At 41.9% G+C, this 20,182-nt stretch overlaps 1 protein-coding gene across 1 annotated transcript; it reads left to right on the top strand.

Moving 5' to 3' along the window:
* Positions 1 to 722: 722 nt before the first annotated feature.
* On the top strand, positions 723 to 10,048 carry LOC306929852 (protein polybromo-1-like; the record flags this gene model as incomplete). Its single annotated transcript, XM_079510587.1, has 11 exons — positions 723 to 760; positions 2,577 to 2,788; positions 3,836 to 4,021; positions 4,502 to 4,659; positions 4,970 to 5,227; positions 5,494 to 5,645; positions 7,519 to 7,676; positions 7,820 to 8,003; positions 8,553 to 8,754; positions 9,266 to 9,467; positions 9,876 to 10,048. The coding sequence occupies 11 exons, from the start codon at positions 723 to 725 to the stop codon at positions 10,046 to 10,048; spliced, it is 1,923 nt and encodes a 640-aa protein (XP_079366713.1).
* Positions 10,049 to 20,182: the final 10,134 nt, after the last annotated feature.

Consider the following 20,182-nt stretch of genomic DNA (forward strand, 5'->3'; position numbering starts at 1 on the left):
CACGGACAAGACACAAGACAAATGTTGTATGCATGTTGCAACAGTGTGAGTGAGGTCTATCTGTCACTTCCGCCATAGGGGGCTTTTGCTATGTTTCATCAGTTTCAATTGAAATGGGCCCCCACCCTTGCACTGAGGCCCTCTCTCTCTCGCCCTGACGTCTCTCTCTCGCTCACTCACTGCCTTGTTTTGCCTTAAGTTTGCCTTAAGTTACACCTATTTCCTGTTAATATTAACCTTGGTAAAATGTGCGGCATTGAGAGGTAAAGGGGAGACACTTCATTGTGAAGGGGCAACAGGACGGAACATATTTGGTCTCGAAATGGACCGCCATATCCCTAAGGCCTGACTTCGGCATACAAATCGATACAATAAATAACTAGAACTGCACTCTGTCGAGTGCCTATTGCTTGTTGCACCCAAGTAGGCCATAAATGGCCTACTAGTGCGCAAGCAGAGCGCGCAAGTACTGGTATAACTGGCTCTCAATGGTGACGTAATAAAGATATGTTTCAGTGTCGGGTGGATTAAAGGAAATGCCTCTATGTAATTTGTAAGTTGATTAGCGGTATACTGTGGTTACTTGGGTCGTTTGATGCGTATGTCCCGTAGCAGCATATGACGTGATGAAGATATGTACCAATGCCAGGGTATAACTGGCTCTCAATGGTGACGACATGTTTCAGTGTCGGGTGGACTAAAGGTAATGGCCCTATGTATACATGTATGTAATCCGACACCACTGCCAGTTTGACGATGCGTATGTCCCTTTAATCCACCCGACACTGAAACAGGTTGATAAAGTGGACGCTGACGGTGGCACTGGGAACTTGGATTTATGCTAACAGCTAGCAGTACAGAAAGAAGTAATGGTACCCCTGGATTTACCATGATCCACAAAGTTTTCTATTGTGTATGATATTTGGATGACCCTAAGGATCATAAAAAACCTTGAACGATTATAGTCTAGTAGCCAAAAAGTGAACCCGGACATGTTGAGTACTGTGACGGCCCTGCCCCCTCTGCCTCACTGTAGGCTAGCCGGCAGTCTCTGTGATGGCAGAGTGGAGCAGGCCGTCAGCCCAATTGTGCTCACCTGAGGTGGGTGGAGCTTAGGGCAGTATATAGGGAGCTCTCCTGGCTGCAGGAACTGCTACGGGTTGCCACCTGGCTCAAGGGCCTAACCACCCCTTTGTTTCAGTTATGTTTTGCACCAGTTCATACAACACGCGCACACCACTCTCCACACATCCATACACTGCAAACATTACTGATAACTGATATCCTCACATCCCACCCTTCATTACTTTTCTATTCATTATTTACTTTAATATAATAAATATCATTTAAAACGTTTATACTCATGTGTGGACTCCCTGTTTTTGCCATGCATCCCCTAGTGCATGACAAGTACACCAACGTTTTATGTTAGAAATGTTGAGTATGGGTCCCCAGCATGTAGAAACTGCCGGATGCTAACTTGCATATGTTGAGCAATTTTCATAATTGGCAAAATATGTGACCATACTATTAACAACCTATAGAAGGCAAAATATTCAAATTTTCATCATGCTTTATCTAGCATGTGATGTGTCAAACTAGGGGGTTTTCATGATGCTGAATCCATTCCAAGCATTAGTTTTGCAAAAAAAACACTCATTGGGCTTAAAACAGCCATGCCCACTTGCCCAAATGTGCTGACATCATCACATTTGTGATGACGGCATTGGCCGTTTTTAGCCCAATGAGTATTTTTTTGCAAAATTAATGTTTGAAATGGATTAACAAATTAACAAATAAAAAGTAGACTAAATGTTAGGGAAGGACAAGAGATCCAGTGTAAGTCATTTAACACTTGGTTGCATGCTGAAAATAGCAGATCTACAAGCGCAGCGCGACGCGTTGAGAGCTTGTAGATCTGCTATTTTCGGGGCGCAACCCAGCAATCTTTAGCTAGTGGAGATGTGGTGTAACGACCTGGATTTCTAAAGACATTTGTTCAATGCAAAATGCTGCGTTCAAGTTCAGGAGACTTCGGAGAAAAAAAAACAATTCTCCTGAATGCTGCCTTCCGGCATGGCATGGAAAGGAGAGGCATTTGCATTTCTTTCACCATGTAGTAAATGCTGCATTCGTGGTCTGGAGAGGGCAGTTGTTTCACAGACGGGTAAAAGGACAGGGGCTGAAGCCCCCTTTGATATCCATGTGTTCACGTCCCTGCAACTGTCTCTATCACTTTCACTTTCCTATAAACCTGAGAAGTTGTAAAGGCGCCGTATGAACTTGAAAAGGGTGGCCTGGGCCGTGGCTCAGCGGTCCAGGCACCTTGGCTGGTAATCCAGTCTGGCAGTGTGCCGTGGGTTCGACTCCCGATCCCGACGGCCTTTGCTGCATGTCAGTCACCTCCCCATTTCCTGTCAGCCTACTGTCTGTCCCTCCATAAAAAATATAAAATAAAGGTGAAAACAAAAAAAACATTAAAAAAAGAAAAGAAAAGGGTAGGCCTCCCGCACTCATTACATGACATGATACAGCAGTTGACTGAGTGTCACACGGTACCCCTGTCTTTATTTTAGGTCGGACTCCGAGATCTTCGAGGACGCTGTGGAACTGCAGCAGTTCTTCATCCGCATCAGGGACGAGCTGTGCAAGAACGGAGAGATCCTAGTCTCCCCGGCACTCAGCTACACGTCCAAACACCTGCACGGAGACGTGGAAAAGGAGAAGAAACGGAAGCTCCCCAAGGAGTACGAGGAGGACAAGCTCAAGAGAGAGGAAGAGAAAAAAGGTATACGCAGCTGCTGTTGATAACATACTTATACCCTTTGGTAACCCATGTTAGTGGGAAGTACAATATTTCAACTTGTAAGTAGCCTGGCCTATCTCCTGTTTCTGTAGCGTGAGGCAGCTTGATGTACAAGTACACCCCCTGGACATGACGCTAGTATGTCGCAGGGACTTACCCCCAATCCAACCCTTGATGCTAAGTGTCAAGCAGGGAGGCACTGGGTCCCATTTTTAGAGTCTTTGGTATGAACCGGCCCGGGGATTGAACCCCGACCTCCCAGTCTCAGGCAAGGAAGCTCTGAGAAGGAAGTGAAGTGGTCACGTGACTGGGCTGCGCCATGACACTTTCATGGACACTTTCATGGGAGCCAAACTACCCGGAAGTTTGGCAGAATGCACTAGAGTCAATGAGAGCTCAGTGACCAGCTCATGAACAAACATTATTTATGAACAATTGAGAAAGTAAAAGTAATCACTTCTGGAAAATAACAGAAGACATGTAACACATTATTGTCTGCTGTGTTGTTATTCGATGTGTACACTGTGTAATTTTTATAGAGGTGTGGTATCTAAAGAGCACAAACCTTTCTGAACGCACCAAGTATCGCGAGACTTCCCACCGTTTCCTGTCTGGCAGCCAAATCTTGCGATACTTCGGAGCCAGAAACGATACCTGCTGCTGTTTAGATCCTCAGATAAAATTATATACTGTGCACTCTGTGCACATCGAAAAGTAAGTGATTAGAAAACAACCTGTGATATGTCTTCTGTTATTTTCCAGAAGTGATTACTTTACAAAAGGTCTCAATTGTTCATGAATAATGTTTGTTATGAGCTGGTCCAGCCGGCTCCATTCACTGCCATGTATTCATTGCACTTCCGGTGTGAGTTTGGCTCCCATGAAAGTGTCCATGAAAGTGTCATGGCACAGCCCAGTCACGTGACCACTTCCCTTCCTTCTCAGAGCTTCCTTGGTCTCAGGGCGGACACTCTAACCACAAGGCCACTGAGCTGGTTTCTACTTGGCGTGTTGTGAATTAATTTCCAGAAGCTGAGAAAGGCGACGACTCTGTCGGGGGCGTGTGGCAGTCAGGCCTACAACGCAACTACAGCCAGGACTGCAGCTTCAAGGACAACATGTACCACGTGAGAGATTACGTCTACGTTGAGCCTGCAGAGCCCAAACTGCAGCCGCACATCATCTGCATAGAACGCCTTTGGCAAGACGACGCTGGTCAGTCCCTCTTCAACCCATTCTGGGCGGGGGAACCCCTTTTGGTGTTTTAAAGCATTATGTTATACTTTTAGCTATTGAAAAATAGCAGATCTACAAGCTTGTAGGACTGCTATTTTTTTTTATCGTGAAAATGTGGCACAAATCTTTGAATATTCTTTCAGACTCAAATCTTTGCTTCAGAGGGATTTCTGGAATAACATGGTCGGTGGCCAATTACATATCATTTCTGGGGTCCTTGACATGAAATATTGAGCACCACTGACATAGAAACATAGGTATTTCAGAAAACTGTCAGGATTTAGAAGACATTTTTTTCATTTCGACGTCAGGCCTAAATGGGTTAACGACATTACACATTTACCTAATTCCAAAAAAATGTCTGTTAGAAACAAAAAACTACTAGATAAGAAAAGATGGAGGGACGTAGCAGCATTGAACTCAAGGCAGACCGTTTCTCTTCACTTATTCTAATTCCAGGTGAGAAGTGGTTGTACGGTTTCTGGTTCTACAGGCCAAACGAAACGTTCCATCTCGCTACACGCAAGTTCCTTCAGAAGGAAGTTTTTAAGAGTGACTATTTCAACAAAGCTCCCGTCAGCAAGATCCTGGGCAAGTGTGTGGTCATGTTTGTGAAGGTAAGTGTGGCATGCTTTCTCCTTTTTCAAGTTTTTTTGTTTATAAGAGCCTGTCTGCTTTGATGAATTGAAAATGGAGGACCCTTATGTAAACAAGTCTTAGTGCTTTTTCTGGTTTTATCATTTTTTATTGACCTGTACTTTCCTTGAACTGTACCCATTCTGCAAACTGTTAACTAATACAAATATTAATAACTAATTAATAACATTTTCAATCAATCAATCAATCAATCAATCAATCAATCAATCAATCAATCAATCAATCAATCAATGTTCAGCATTGAGCTGCTATTTGCCTGGCTGGCTGCAGGACTACTTCAAACTTCATCCAGATGGCTTCAGGGCTGAGGATGTCTACGTCTGTGAGTCACGCTACTCTGCCAAGGCCAAGTCGTTCAAGAAGATCAAGATGTGGACCATGCCCCTGAGCTCCGTCAGGTTTGTTCCCAGAGAGGTGCCGCTGCCTGTGGTCCGCGTGGCTTCCATGTTCGCCACCAAACACGAGGACAAGCCCCCGGAGCTGACCGACGACACCAAAGTGGAAGTGACAGATGTCTGTGTCGATAAGGTACGCTTCTGTGTGTCTAAAGGTTTAGAATCGTCCATGTCTGCCTTGAGTCCATGTAGAAAATGTACGGAATGCACATCAACAAATATAGAGAATCCTATGGTGTGTGTGTGTGTGTGTGTGTGTGTGTGTGTGTGTGTGTGTGTGTGTGTGTGTGTGTGTGTGTGTGTGTGTGTGTGTGTCTGCGTGCGTGCGTGCGTACGTGCGTGCGTGCGTGCGTGCGTGCGTGCGTGCGTGCGTGCGTGCGTGCGTGCGTGCGAGCCCAGGAGAGGGAGGATGTACCCTTTGATATGACCAATGGAGAGCCAGGGTGTCAGTACTATGAGCAGCTCTGTTACAACAACCATTGGCTGAAAGTGGGAGACTGCGTCTACATTGGATCCCATGGACTGGCACGCCAGTGTTGCAGAGAGAGATGGTAAATGGTAGATGGTAGATGAAGCAGGACTACATTGTGTAAAACTGTGTTGCAGATTAAACTTTTTCATAGATTTCATAGATCCCGGTAGTTGAATTCATGCTGATGTGTATTTTCAGATAGTTAACCTTTTAAACCCTCAATATTTAGTCGATCTTACTATTGGCTCTATACTTTTTTTCCTTCTTAACCAACTATCCGAAAAATGGCAAATCTACAAGCTCACAACGCCTTAAACGCCTTAAATAAGCACAGAAAATGTGCTTATTTAAAGTTCTGAAAGCAAATCGTGTTAATTTATTACGTGTTTTCTAGGGGTATTAAGGGCTGCTGAATCCAAATCTGCTGTATGTACAGTATAACTCAAAAATGGATGCTAAGCCCTCAAAATTGACCATTTAAAGATGGCGGCCACCACTATACTGAAATATATTACATAGCATCTTGTTGACCAAAAAAGGTATAGAAACTTTTTATTTTATTTTTTATTTAGGTTTTCATATACGGGGGAATCCAATTACTCATATATGTTGTTAAAATTGTCATTTATTGGTGAATATTTTTCAACATTATCCGACTTATAATATGTTCCCAATTATTGTATACATAAATGTGTCATTATATAAAGGTAACCAACTCCATAATACTTGCTCAAAAAGCATATAGCAAGCATGTGGTATTTAACAGATGGCCTAACTCAAATATCAGCCACTAAAGGTGGTTGCACACCGGCCGCGTTGTTCGGAAAACCGATGGAGAAACGCTGCTTAAAAATCCGAATTCGCGCCCGGTGAATATGTCAATGTATTCCCCATATATGAAAACATACAAAATGTCATTTCAGTCTATTTTCTATACCTTATTTAGTCAAACATATATAGTTTTATTATGTTTCAGCACAGTGGTGGCCGCCATCTTTAAATGGTCCATTTTGAGGGCTTAGCAGCCATTTTTGAGTTATACATACAGCAGATTTGGATTCAGCAGACCTTAACTGTTTAGGTGCCACCCACGAGATCACGAGATGAATCTAACCATGTACTGGTTGCCACCACCGAGAAACCGAGATTTCTTTTTTGAAAATTCCTCTAATCTGGTGTGCAGGTGATGACGTACATGCACATGACATGCACAATAGAATTACATTTTCTTTCTTTTATTTATAATGGGGACAGTGGCACCCAGGACCAAAACTGGTGTCCACCCCCTGGCACTTATTAATACCCCTAGAAAACATGTATGTAATAAATAAACACGATTTGCCTTTGGGGTTCATATTTTTGGGAAACGGACCCAGTCTAATTGGCTCTATACTTTTTTTGAGTGGTGCAACCACTCCAACGAACAGCAATGTCCGTGTCCGTGTTTGTGTGTGACTATATGACCAGTACCAATGAGTACCAAAAGTGGCGCTGTTGTGCCAGAAACGGAGAGAGAGAGATAGTGCTGCATGTTGCCTGCTAATGAGAGAGAGAGAGAGAGACAGAGAGGGGGGGGGGGGGGGGGGGATTTGCACCACTTGGTTCACACGGGTGTGATTTCTCCTTCTTAACCAACACGCCGAAAAATGGCAAGCTCACAGTGTCTAGCGTGAGCCAATGTGAGCTTGTAGATCTGCTTTTTTTCGGCCCCATCACACAAAGATGTGGTGGTTCCTATAGTAACCCACTAGGGGTCCCGGACCCCCAGTTGCCTTACTATAATTCATTATGAATATATACTGTAAAAAGCTTGCTTGAAGAAGGGCTAGATAGTTTTATTTGGGTGTATCGCTTTTTTCATAAAAGGTGAGCATTGATTAATGTGGGGCTACATCATTCTCAGTGGCTCCCTAATAGTGAAGGCCATACATATCATATCATCTTCTGAACAGGATTGAGAAGATGTGGGTGCGAGACGGACCAGCGTACTTCTTCGGTCCCATCTTCATTCACCCGGAGGAAACGGAGCACGAGCCCACTAAGATGTTCTACAAGAAAGAAGTGTTCCTAAGCAACCTGGAGGAGGCCTGCCCCATGACCTGCATCATAGGTGTCCCCCTCATGTCCCCTTCACGTCCCCCTCATGTAGTGAAGAATACATTTACTCTAGTTTGAATGTTCATGTGTGTTGGCTCAGTGCCACGTTTGCCACATTTGTGTTTTTTTTTTCATTTTCTCTTTTGTTTCGCACAGGAAAATGTTCGGTGTCTTCTTTCAAGGACTATCTGTCATGCCGACCGACTGAAGTGCCCGAAGAGGATATCCTACTGTGCGAGAGTCGCTACATTGAGAGCGAGAAGCAGATGAAGAAGTTCAAGGGCCTTAAGCGCTTCTTTCTCTCTGGGAAGGTGGTGGAAGATGAGGTCTACTATTTTAGGTGAGCACACTGCACAGTGCACACGCTTAAGCTAAACGTTTATAGATGTCACTGCTGGCCGGAAGAAATCTAAACAAACTCGCCATTCTGTCAGAATTGCGTTGGGCTGAAGGTACCGTATCACAAAGTTCCCATAGCTCAATTTGATCCAGAACTTAAAGCATCTTTACAAGTTGTGGGGTAGGTTTAATTCCTGGCTCCTCCTGTCCTGTTGATATTCTGTGTCTCTAAGACTCTTTGATTTGTTATCAATCAAATAAAAGGTATTAATAATAATAATAATAATAATAATAATACTTATTATTATTATTATTATTATTATTATAATCACTCACACACAAGACACACTTGTGTCCTGTGTCTTCTGTGTGTCATGGCCGCCTCAATGCATTTCCAATGGGAGTCACATGGTTTGAAGACACAACCTTGTTGCATGGGGGCAGAAGACAGCCATACAACAAGGTTGTGTCATGAAAGAGAGGTTGGCCTCACCAGACCTGAAGGAGCGGGCAAGGGGCAGGGTGTTTGTGACATGCGTTTCACACACAGGAAGCTCATAGTGCCCCAGAAAGAACCATCTCCTCTGCTGAACAAGAAGATTGAGGAGCTGGAGGCCAAGTTCGCCGACATGACCGATGCGGAACTGGAGGACCTCGGCGAGGACGAAGACGAGATCGGGGAGCGATCCCTCCCTCAGCTGCAAACCGCCTTGTCTACCGACATGGAGGTCATGCCTTACACTCCTCCACAGGTCAGGGCTGGGGATTTGTTACTCGTGATGTAAAAAAAAAAAAATACATACTCAAGCCTACAAGATGATGTATAAATGGCAAGGTTATTATAGTTAACTAAAAGCAAAAAAAACATTTTCGTTAACTGAACTAAACTAGAAAAGGAAAAGAAAAACGATAACTAACTGAAACTGTATTGTGTGTTTACAAAACTAACTGAAATGATAGACAAAATGCGCTTAGTTTTATTTTTGGTCAATTTATTTATAAACTTAATCTGTATTGTAACTGAATATATATATATTTTTTAATTCCTGAGTTTTTATTACACAATACTTACTCTGGCCCTTTTCAATCCTGCACCTGACTTATTTGTCAGGTGCAGGATTGAAAACGTCACAAAAATCTAAAATCTAAACTAGCAAACCCACTCTACAAAACTAACGTTTTAGTTATATAGTTATAATAAGAAAATCTTGGTAAATGGATTTTTCTTTTTTAATCTCCCTCTCACATTTTCTTGGCCACTAGGCAACACCGAAGTCCACAAAGGGCCTTACGAAGAAAGAGGGCTCCAAGCGAAAGATCAACATGAGTGGCTACATCCTCTTCAGCAGTGAAATGCGGGCCGTCATCAAGGCCCGGAATCCAGACTTTTCCTTTGGTGAGCTGAGCCGCTTGGTGGGAACAGAGTGGAGGACCCTGGAGGGAACCAAGAAAGCAGAGTACGAAGGTGAGCAGAGAGTTCTTTTAAACACAGGCTATTCCAATTCTAATTGTATTGGGATTTTAGTTTGTAAAATACGTACAGTTGGAGGCCATCGATATTGTCCTTTTCTTTTTGCTGAGGTTTGCGTGATGTGCGCAAAAGGACAGTTAACCCATTTTGGGCGGGAACCCCTTTTGGTGTTTTAAACATTATGTTATAATTTAGCTATTGAAAAATAGCAGATCTACAAGCTCATAGCGCGCCACCGAGTGGCGCGCTACGAGCTTGTAGGTCTGCTATTTTTGAAAAATCGTGAAAATATTTATTTCAGAAAACTGGAGGATTTAGAAGGATTTTTTTTTTTTTTTTTTCAAATAATAAGGGACAATATCGGTGGCACCCAACTGTATCTGTGTGTGTTTCTGTTTGCAGAGAGAGCAGCTAAAGTGGCTGAGCAGCAGGAGCGTGAGAGGGCAGCCCAGTATCAGGCTTCCCCAAGAGCAGGTACCCCAGTACGGGCACTGATGGGTGTGGTGCCTCCCGCAACCCCCATGGGGATGATTAGGCCCGGCATGACGCCTGTGTCATGCCGGGTAGTGGAATGATTCGCGTCGTGGGTTTGATTATATTTTCTCTTTTTATTATTTGTTTTTGGGGCTTTTATAGGACAGTAGACTGACGGAAATAGGAAGAGAGAGAGATGAGGGAGTGACACCATAGGAGTGCAAAGGTTGTCGGGATCGGGATTCAGCGCGGCCCTGGACAGTTTGGTATTTTATCAGAGGTTGAACAAGTCAAGACATTCTTTACTTTAGTGACTAAAGTGTAATAATAATAATCTTTATTGTCCCGAAGGATATTCGTCTTCACAGTCTGTTCAAACACCCACATCAAAAACAACACATAGCACATAACACCAAGACAATTCAAAAACGTCCCAACAGTATACAGAACCATCCTATCGGCGGGGCAGTTTGTTTAATGCTGCGATGGCTGAGGCAACTAGTAAACTCCTACTAAAACAGACCCTTTTCCATGTAGACTGGGTCCATTTCCCAAAAATATGAACCCCGAAGGCAAATCGTGTTAATTTATTACATACATGTTTTCTAGGGGTATTAAGGTCTGCTGAATCCAAATCTGCTGTATGTATAACTCAAAAATGTCCGCTAAGCCCTCAAAATGGACCATTTAAAGATGGCGGCCACCACTGTGCTGAAACATAATAAAACTATATATGTTTGACTAAATAAGGTAGAAAATAGACTGAAATGTCCTTTCCTGCAGCCGCAGCGTTGACTGAGACAAATTTGTGCAACTGCATGACGTGATCTCCCTGCATGCTTTTGACATTGGTGGCAGGGAAAGCAGCCGTGGCACCAACTGACCATTCAGGACTCAGTTAAATCTATCTATAAGGGTCCATTTGGTTACTCTCTATCATTTAGCTGGGGACCACCTGGAACCCCCTCAAGGACCACTGGTGGTCCCCGGACCACTGGTTGAAAACTATCGCTATAGTGTATCCTGAAGTACTAGAATAGGCTGAGACCAAGTCTCACACAGGAAGAGGTTGAGTTAATTGTTTTTTAATGCAGCATCAAAAAATGTGTCTGACAGAGTGGTAACCAATTCGCTTTGGTCTTATGCAAAGCAGGAGGGATGTCTGCCGATGTATAGAAAATAAATCTGGCCTTTTGGCAGTTGAGTAACTGGTAGAACATGGTTAATACCCGAAGGTCATGAATGTATCTTAAATCTTATAAAATTAATTGAAGCTCATTGAAACTAATTTAAGTATATTAGCATGTGTTTGCCACTAATGGCAAACACATGCTAATATACTAGTATGGCATGTTGTTGTACAGTTGAGTCAGCCTACTGACAGGAAATATTCTGAGCTGTGTATCGGACGGTTATTCTCTTGAAACCACATGGTTTCATGGAAATCATAAACCTACCTTATCTATATATTGTTTTATCATTTTAATCACATGAATGAAAAGCAGTTTTATTTGTACACAATAAGTATAAGGTAAATAAGGTCAAAGTTGATCCCAATGTCCCTTTGTAAGTTATCTAGAGTGATAAGCTGTGTGTGTGTGTGTGTGTGTGTGTGTGTGTGTGTGTGTGTGTGTGTGTGTGTGTGTGTGTGTGTGTGTGTGTGTGTGTGTGTGTCACCTGCTTTCACCCACAGCCAAAAAGGAGGAAGCTAGACATTAAAGATTAAGGTGCCCTTTTTTCACTTGAGCACCTGTCCCTCAAAATGTCTGTGCACGCCACTGCATCCAGTCCTAGTATTTCAGAAATAACAGACCTCACTCCAACCAGGCTTGGTTATCTGAACTGACTTGTATATTACACATGGAGAACATGTGTTATGTTATGAATTGGATAATTCAAGCAAGTTCCATGCGATTTGCCAGCAATTCTTAGAACACATTGCTCAAATGTCTCACTGATCCCACTTAGCATTTAGTCTGCATGCAGCATCTGTGTGTCCTCCACTTTCCATATGATATATTCTAGTCTCTAGCAGTGTAACTCATTGATTTGAAATCATGCCCTGTTCTCTCTTTTTTTGTTGTGTATGCTTTTTTTTCTCTCTCTTTTTCTTTTCAATTCCTTTGTCTGTTTTGCAAAACCTTAATACAAATATTAAATACATAAATAACAGACCTGCAGTAATCCACCAGGTTTGGACATGACCAAAACATATGAGTCAAATCTGTTGATGCTGATGCCTGATGGTATAATTCTCCATACTATAGGGCAGTGGTTTTCAACCTTTTTCATGTCAAGGCCCATGTAAAATGTAAGATTTTGTCCACAATTCCATGCTGTATTTAATGTTGGTACCATTAGGAGAGAACAGGAAAGACAATTATTCTACATTCTCTAATTGTGTAGACTTCTTGTAAATTTAGTAATGCAGATGTTTGAGAGCTTAAAATTAAACCAAATTTCGTTTCATGTTATGCTCTCAAGAGTTAAAGATCTCTAAGGGTCCATTTGGTTACTCTCTATCATTTAGCTGGGGACCACCTGGAACCCCCTCAAGGACCACTGGTATCACTAATATCCCTAATATGTATGGCATGGTGTAGTACAGTTGAGTTTGGGTTTTGCACCCCAGCCTACTATGGAGGGCCAAAACTGCCATATCTAAAAATAAATGAATAAATAAAATAATAAATAAATAAATCCAAAAATAAATAAATAAATATGCAAAGAAATATATAAATCAATAATTAAATGCAAACATAAATAAATAAATAGGCAAATAAATATAGAAATGAATAATTAAATGTATGTATTTGTTTTAATTATGTACACATTTAAATGCGCATTTAAATACACATTTAAATACGCATTTAAATATGCATTTAAATGTGCATTTAAATACACATTTAAATGCACATTTAAATATGCATTTAAATACGCATTTAAATACACATTTAAATGTGCATTTAATTTGTGTATTTCAAGCTGCTTTTCCCAAGGGTGTATTTCATGAACCGTATGTTAATGAGGGGGCGTGTCTTTCCTAATGAGGGTGTGTCTTTCCTATTCAGCCATTAGCAATCTAACCCAGAGCAATCAAACACCAAAAGATCCCATCCAGCCACTAGCATATAGTTTTGGATTTTACATTTAATTTTTGTTTAGTTTGTTTGTTTTGAATATATATATCTTTTTTTAATTAAGTTATTGGCATCAAAATGTACTTTAAGTACCCAAAGTAAAAGTGTCCTAAATGTATAAAAATCTTTTGAAAATAGCAGATCTCCCCAAGCTCACAATGTGTCGCATCGCGGCCCATGTGAGCTTGTAGATCGGCTATTTTTAAATGCCCAAAATCTATATATGCTAGGGCTATTGTATGTAAGTTTTGTAATAATAATCAAAATCTACAAATTAATTAGTAACTAAAGTTTTCAAATAAATGTAATGGAGTAAAAGTAGGCTACAATTTTGGGATTTGTAAAAGTATTGGTATTGGAAAATACTCAAGTAAAGTACCAGTAAGACCTCCTTGCACGCATCCGCCTGGGTGACGGCAGACTGCTGGGCCGCTGGCGCTTTGGCATGGGGGGTCAGATCAACATATGGAATGAATTCTGTACTGGCCATATATGGAGCGTGTCTTGAGTGTACAGGGTTTGATGAGGCCAGAGGTCAGATCAACATATAGAACAGGACAACTCCAGTCAGAACAGGTCAACTCCATATATGGAGATATAAGGGTGGCAGCGGGGGCAGTGTCTTGAGAGTACGGGCCTTAATCTTCGCGCCTGTTGCATGGACAGGTATCAGTCAAAAGGGAGACATCGAAGTGGAAGGACAGGTGGAGAAGGATCAACATATGGAATGTCAGAACAGGAAGGAGAGGTGGAGAAGGATCAACATATGGAATGTCAGAACAGGTCAGCTCCATATAGAGATCTAAGGGTTTGAGTTTGAGGTCAGATGTAGAGTTGCTGGCCGGCTCCATATGCAGATCTAGGTGATGATCCAGTCTTCTCCATGTATGCCTATCCAGGGTTTGATGAGGTCAGTGTCATGATCTTCATATATGGAGATGGCCATATATGGAGACGTGATGTCACGAGGCGTGATGTCACGAGGCATGATGTCACGAGGTGTGATGTCATGAGGTGTGGACTGATGACTATATATGGAGGCGTGACGCTGACTGACGGAATATGCAGGTTTTCATATTAAACTGTGTATATCTCAACAAATACCTCAAACTTGTAGCCTACTTAGGTACAATACTTAAGTAAATGTACTAGATATTTTCCACCACTGCAAATACAATGCTACAAATTTTGAACACAAGAAAGGGTTTGATTGATTGATTGATTGATTGAAAATTGTATTCACAGTTTGTATAATTTGGGTACAGTTCAAACGAAGGTACAGGACAAAAACTGCTATGAGGATAAAACCAGAAAAAAGACTAAGACTTGTTTGTTTACATCAGGGTCCTCTATTTTCAATTTATCAGAAAGACGGGTAACAGGGTTACAGGTCAAGTGGACACTTAGTGGATCGACAGGTCACTTGTACACCTTGGATGAGTGGGCACTAGGTACAGGGTTGTAGTTTTTCTGGCACCTTGGATGAGTGGGCACTAGGTACAGGGTTGTAGTTTTTCTGGCACCTTGGTCGATTACCTTTGACCTCAGTACATTTTATTCTCAGTAGTAATTCTTAGTGGGGCAACTGGGCACCTAGGGGTAGGATAACTGGGCACCTGGACAACTTGGCACTGGGTAAAGGTGGGCAGTTTTTTTTCCACCTTGGTCGGGCACCATTGACATCAGTACATTTTATTCTCAGTAACATTCTTCTTGTGTGCAGTGAGATTAAGTATTGGCCTAAATTGGACATCATATATCTCTGATTGCACACTGTATGTGTATGCCCAGGCAAACATATGAATGCAGACATTTTGTAAGTGCTCTTCAGATGTTAACTAAGGTTTAACTTTTTAAAGCATTTTGCACACCATTGTACACCAGGGGTTTTCAACTGATTATGAACCAGGGACCACGTACCACCCTGACTGAGAATCAACCTGGGGACCACCACCCTGACTGAGAATTAACCTGGGGGCCATTGTTGTGTTGGGAGGGGGGATATGGTCGTGGTGTGGGGAAAAGAAATTAACCTTCCATATTTAACTCATGTTGCTGTTCATTGTAACTTACTCTATGAGTAAGCAGACACCTGCGATTGATTATGGGCACATTTCCTTAATGGTGACTCAACCAGGCAATCCGGTTTCCCTTGAGATTCTAACTCACTTTTCTGTGGAAGTTCTTGACATCCGACTTCCCAGTAACTGACAACATCGACGCGTCATCATTTGTCACCAGATAATTTACTGCATTGTTTCTCAACTGGTCAATACAATAAATTCAAATACGAATCTTCACTTTCCTACATTACTAAATGCATGGTCAGGGTCCAGGGACCACATGCAACACCTTCACGGACCACCAGTGGTCCACGGACCACCTGTTGAAAACCCATGTTGTACACCATCACTTGTTTACCTTTATATATACTGAGATAAGATGAATAGCCCAATGTATTTTTTGTTTTATGACTCTGCCCTTTCCAAAGGACAGTTTGATCTCGTCAAACTGAAACTTCAAGTACCTGAATTGTTGCACTCCGCACTTCACAATGAAAGCAAAAGTCATAATTTGATTGGTCACGAAGGAATCCACCTGCAAGTCTGCAACACACCCACTGATGACATATGTGTGTACCATACAGTATTTATATGAAGCCTTATCCAACCCATCTCCCCACTTGAAGAACCTAAAAGGCTCCTGGGTCTCAACACTCCACGTCTCAGTCACAGTAGGTAAGACCTGGTGGTGAATTAAAATACTTACACTATACAGTAGATTGGTGTTTGGAGGGGTGCGGTGTACGAGGTGCTCAGATACTGTACGTTTGGGGGTATTCGAGAGCACATTTTCTTTATTTCATTCTAGTCTTCCTGTCATAAACACTGCAGTCAAATGAACAATGAACAATTGTGAATTATGTGTGGTTGTGTTTTATCGGTATATGATCGATGTACTTTACATGTCTATGTGTTGAATGGGGTTTGTACTGGTGGAATCATGTCAGACTTAGAGTTCTCAATCTCTGCCCGAACCCGGCCCGGCCCGACATTTTCGGGTAGGGCCGGGCCCAAAATGCACGATAATTAGTCGGGCCGGCCGAGCCTCGGGCTCTGTGATTTTCCGTGATTTATTTTTATTTTTTTTATATAATTGTATTATAACAAAAATAACAATTCTGTTGTTTGTGTAATGTATTTATTTAATATGAAGAGGGCTGAGCTGGTGAATGTTGGCGATTAACTTTTACAGTTTAGGCTATTATACTATGTGACTGAAGGAGGAGGAGGCGATGATCAGCAGCAGGCAGCAGCGCACCAAAGTGACAGAATAGAACGGTGGTTGTTGAACTTGCTACCGCTGGCTGGCCTCTGGTTTGCCAACCAAATGAGCTGCTTACTGCTCAGCATCAACTATATAACTTAAGTCAACTTGCCATATGCTTAAATGTTTTATAAGACCATCGATTTATCCGCAATAGCTCGTTTTGGAAACGTCGGGGCTTAACGAGACACTGCTGTCTCGTTGAACCCAGCTGGGTGAATAAGCTAAATTAGGCTACCTAATCAACGGTAAATGCTCCATATAACTATGAAAGCGCCTGCACGTAATATAGTTACATGATGACCAAGCAATGTTACAGTCACACTGTAGGCTACAGCTATTTGGTTTACAAATCGTATCGCAGCGCGCTGTAGCCTACAGCTATTTAATTTCCCCATCGTAGCGCAGCGCGCCTCGTTGTGTGCCCACTGCCCAAAATAAAAGATCTGCAAGCTGTCGACAGACTCGACACGCCATCGAGCGGCATGTTGATGGTTTGTATGTCTGTTCTTTTGGTTAGGCAACGCACATTACGCGTGGTATGTGGGTTTGAGAGGCAATGATTAATGTAAACTATACAGTAACCTAGTAGATTATAGCCAAGTTGACAATTGTCATAATATTGCCAGTAGCCTATTGGACATAATTAACTGCGTCACTTCAGATGATCGCTGCTACTTTGATTCAGAAGATGTTTACTCACCCCTGGAAATTGCTGGAAACCATTAGAATGTTGAAAATGGAACATTATCAGCCAATTAACGTGAGTTACATAAATCCTTTATTTCGGCGACTAGACTATTAGTGCGTTCTCTGACACGGTCGTCTCAATAATCCATGGCGCCGCGGCCATATAGTGGCATTTTTCTTTTTCCTTTTTTTCTCTTTTTTTCCACTCGGGCTTTTTCGGGTTTTCGGGCCTGACATTATGGTAATTGTTAGGGTCGGGCCGGGCCTCGGGCCGACCCAGTTAGGGTAGGGTAGGGCCGGGCCTTAATTTTCAGGCCCGATGAGAACTTGTCTATGTGTTGAATGGGGTTTGTACTGGTGGAATCATGTCTATGTGTTGAATGGGGTTTGTACTGGTGGAATCATGTCTATGTGTTGAATGGGGTTTGTACCAGTGTTGTTTTTGGCAGCAAATTTCTATTTTAGTTTTAGTCATAGTCTTTGGAATAGTGTTTATTTAGTTTTTGTCACATTTTTGTCACCCGGAATGTTTTAGTGTTAGTCTAGTTTTAGTCGACTAAATGTCATGAGATTTTAGTCGACTAAATCTACAGTTGATTTAGTCGACTAAAATGCATTTTGGCGGGCCTTGATGCCGTCGTAATGGCATATTTGATATTTCACGCTGCGACGCGTTGTGAGCTTGTAGATCTGCTATTTTCAGCATGCAACCAAGTGTTAAATGACTTACACTGGATCTCTTGTCCTTCCCTAACATTTTAGTCTACTTTTTATTTGTTGACGAAATTGTCAATATATTTCGTCTTAGTTTTAGTCATCATAGCTTAGTTTTCATTTAGTTTCCATTTTGTTTTCGTTAGTGAAAAAAGGTAGTCGACGAACATTTTTCGTCTTCGTTTTAGTCGACGAAAACAAAACAGGTTTGTACAGGTGGAATCATGTCTGGGAAGGTATTTATTTTTTATACTCTGTTGTACGATGGTGTCGCTTGCCAAAAAGAACACATCTACACTTGTATCAGGTGTTGCTTACAGCCACTCTGATCTAAACTGCCACGCTGATACTTAATTGTACCATATAAACCTTATCATTTACTTATAGTAACAACGGTAAAAGTAGGCTACTCATTTATGCGGAATGTCCCGTTTCACTTTTTATAATTTTTTATCCCACGATTTGTGATCCTGGGCTCTACACACCCTCCGCCAACCTAGTCCCCATATATGGGGGACATGGGGAGAGCAACGGACTTGAACTCATGCTTCCTTCATGCCTGAGTGTCCAAGTTGCTCCTTTACACCTGACAGGGGGGAGTTTCCCTGGTTGGACGTAGCGCGTGGAAGGAACACGTTATTCCAACCAGTTCCTTTCCCCTCCATCAGGTGCCCCGGCTGGCCAGGGGGAGGCAGTTTAGAGACCAGGATTACTGCATGTTTTTTGTGAGGGTACCTAGTAGGTACTACCTATAGGGGACACGGGGAGATCATGCAAACTCCACACAGAAAGGCCCTTTCGCCAACCCCGCCTCTGGTATGGGCACTGATGACGCGGAGGAGGAAACACGCCGCCAGCACCCACAGCCGGTTTAACAATTCTAATAGCCGTTTAAGTTTAAATAGGGCCGACGTGGTTTTGTAATAATAAAACTAAATCTATAAAATCTACTAAAGTTTTCAAATAATTGTAGTGGAGCAAAAGCACAACATTTCATGCCTCTGAGATGTAGTGGAGTAGAAGTATAAAGAATTGACAATTGCAAATAACGTAAAGTATACGTACAGTATGTAAATGTACTTAGTTACTAGTTAGTTTGGAACCTCTGATAATTTGTCATAATTACAGAGGTGATTTGTTATCTAATATCTCTAGTGAATCGGCCAGGTCTGTTGGACACATTTCTTTTTGTACAGTGCTTTGAAAATGTGTTGATCATTTAAAAAAATGTAAGTCCCAGTCTTAGCACTATAGACCTATAGTGATTCCACTACTAGACCTACCCCCTGCTAACAGTATAGGGCAGTGATTCCACTAGACCTACGTTTTCTCTCAAGACCCAAAAGATACATGTTGTGTTTCCATGGGACAAAAAAAATACATTATGAATTAACCACATAGGCCTAATTTAATTGTGGAACTAGTAAATCTATAAGCTCACAACACACCCTGATGTGACATGTTATGAGTTGGTAAGATCTGCTATTTTCACCATTATTTTTTTTTTTTTTAAATTGTGTGCAATATGTGTAATACAGTGGATGTGTATACATAAGTCTTTACTTGGAGAACTCATAACCCGAGTAGGAACCCAGGACGGCCAACAAGGAATTAACTTAACTATTTAAAATCATTCCTTGTTTCCTGTGTTCCTACATTAATTCCGGGGTGTGAGCGCAACATGGGTCTCCTGTGAAACGGCTTCACAGTTTTAATGGGCTCAATCGATCGCCTGGGATGTTTTTGTTTGTTTACTATGTATGTTGTTTGTATGTTTTTTTCTAAGATGATTTAATACACATGGTGGTGTTCATATAGGATGCATGCCATAGACGTGTCACGCAGGGTTCGAACATATCATTGTTTTTCTGTCCAAATTTGAAAAAAAAACAAAACTCAGCTTTTGTGGCAACCACGCTTGCAATGATATATATTTGATGTTCCCCTTTTAAAAGAAAGAATGAACACTGTCAGAGCCATTTGAGCCATCATGTTGTTTTGCTGATGTCACTGCAGGGCATTGTCAAACACACACGCACACACACACGCACACGCACACACACACACACACACACACACACACACACACACACACACACACACACACACACACACACACACACACACACACACACACACACACACAGTACTTGAATATATTATAAGGTGCTTCTTCAAAATGTGAGTTAGAATATTAAACTTTAGGATTCTATGAGATGTTTAAACATCCGTATCAAAGTCTAACAACATCAGGTTGGTTTCAGGCCAATGCAACATGATAACAGAGACAGTAGAGGTCAGCTGCTTTTACTGCTTGTAAATCAACATAGTTTAGATCAGGGTTGTCAAACTTATTTTGGGGCA

The sequence above is a fragment of the Electrona antarctica genome (genome assembly GCF_951216825.1).
Source record: "Electrona antarctica genome assembly, chromosome: 9".
Taxonomy (NCBI): Eukaryota; Metazoa; Chordata; class Actinopteri; order Myctophiformes; family Myctophidae; genus Electrona; species Electrona antarctica.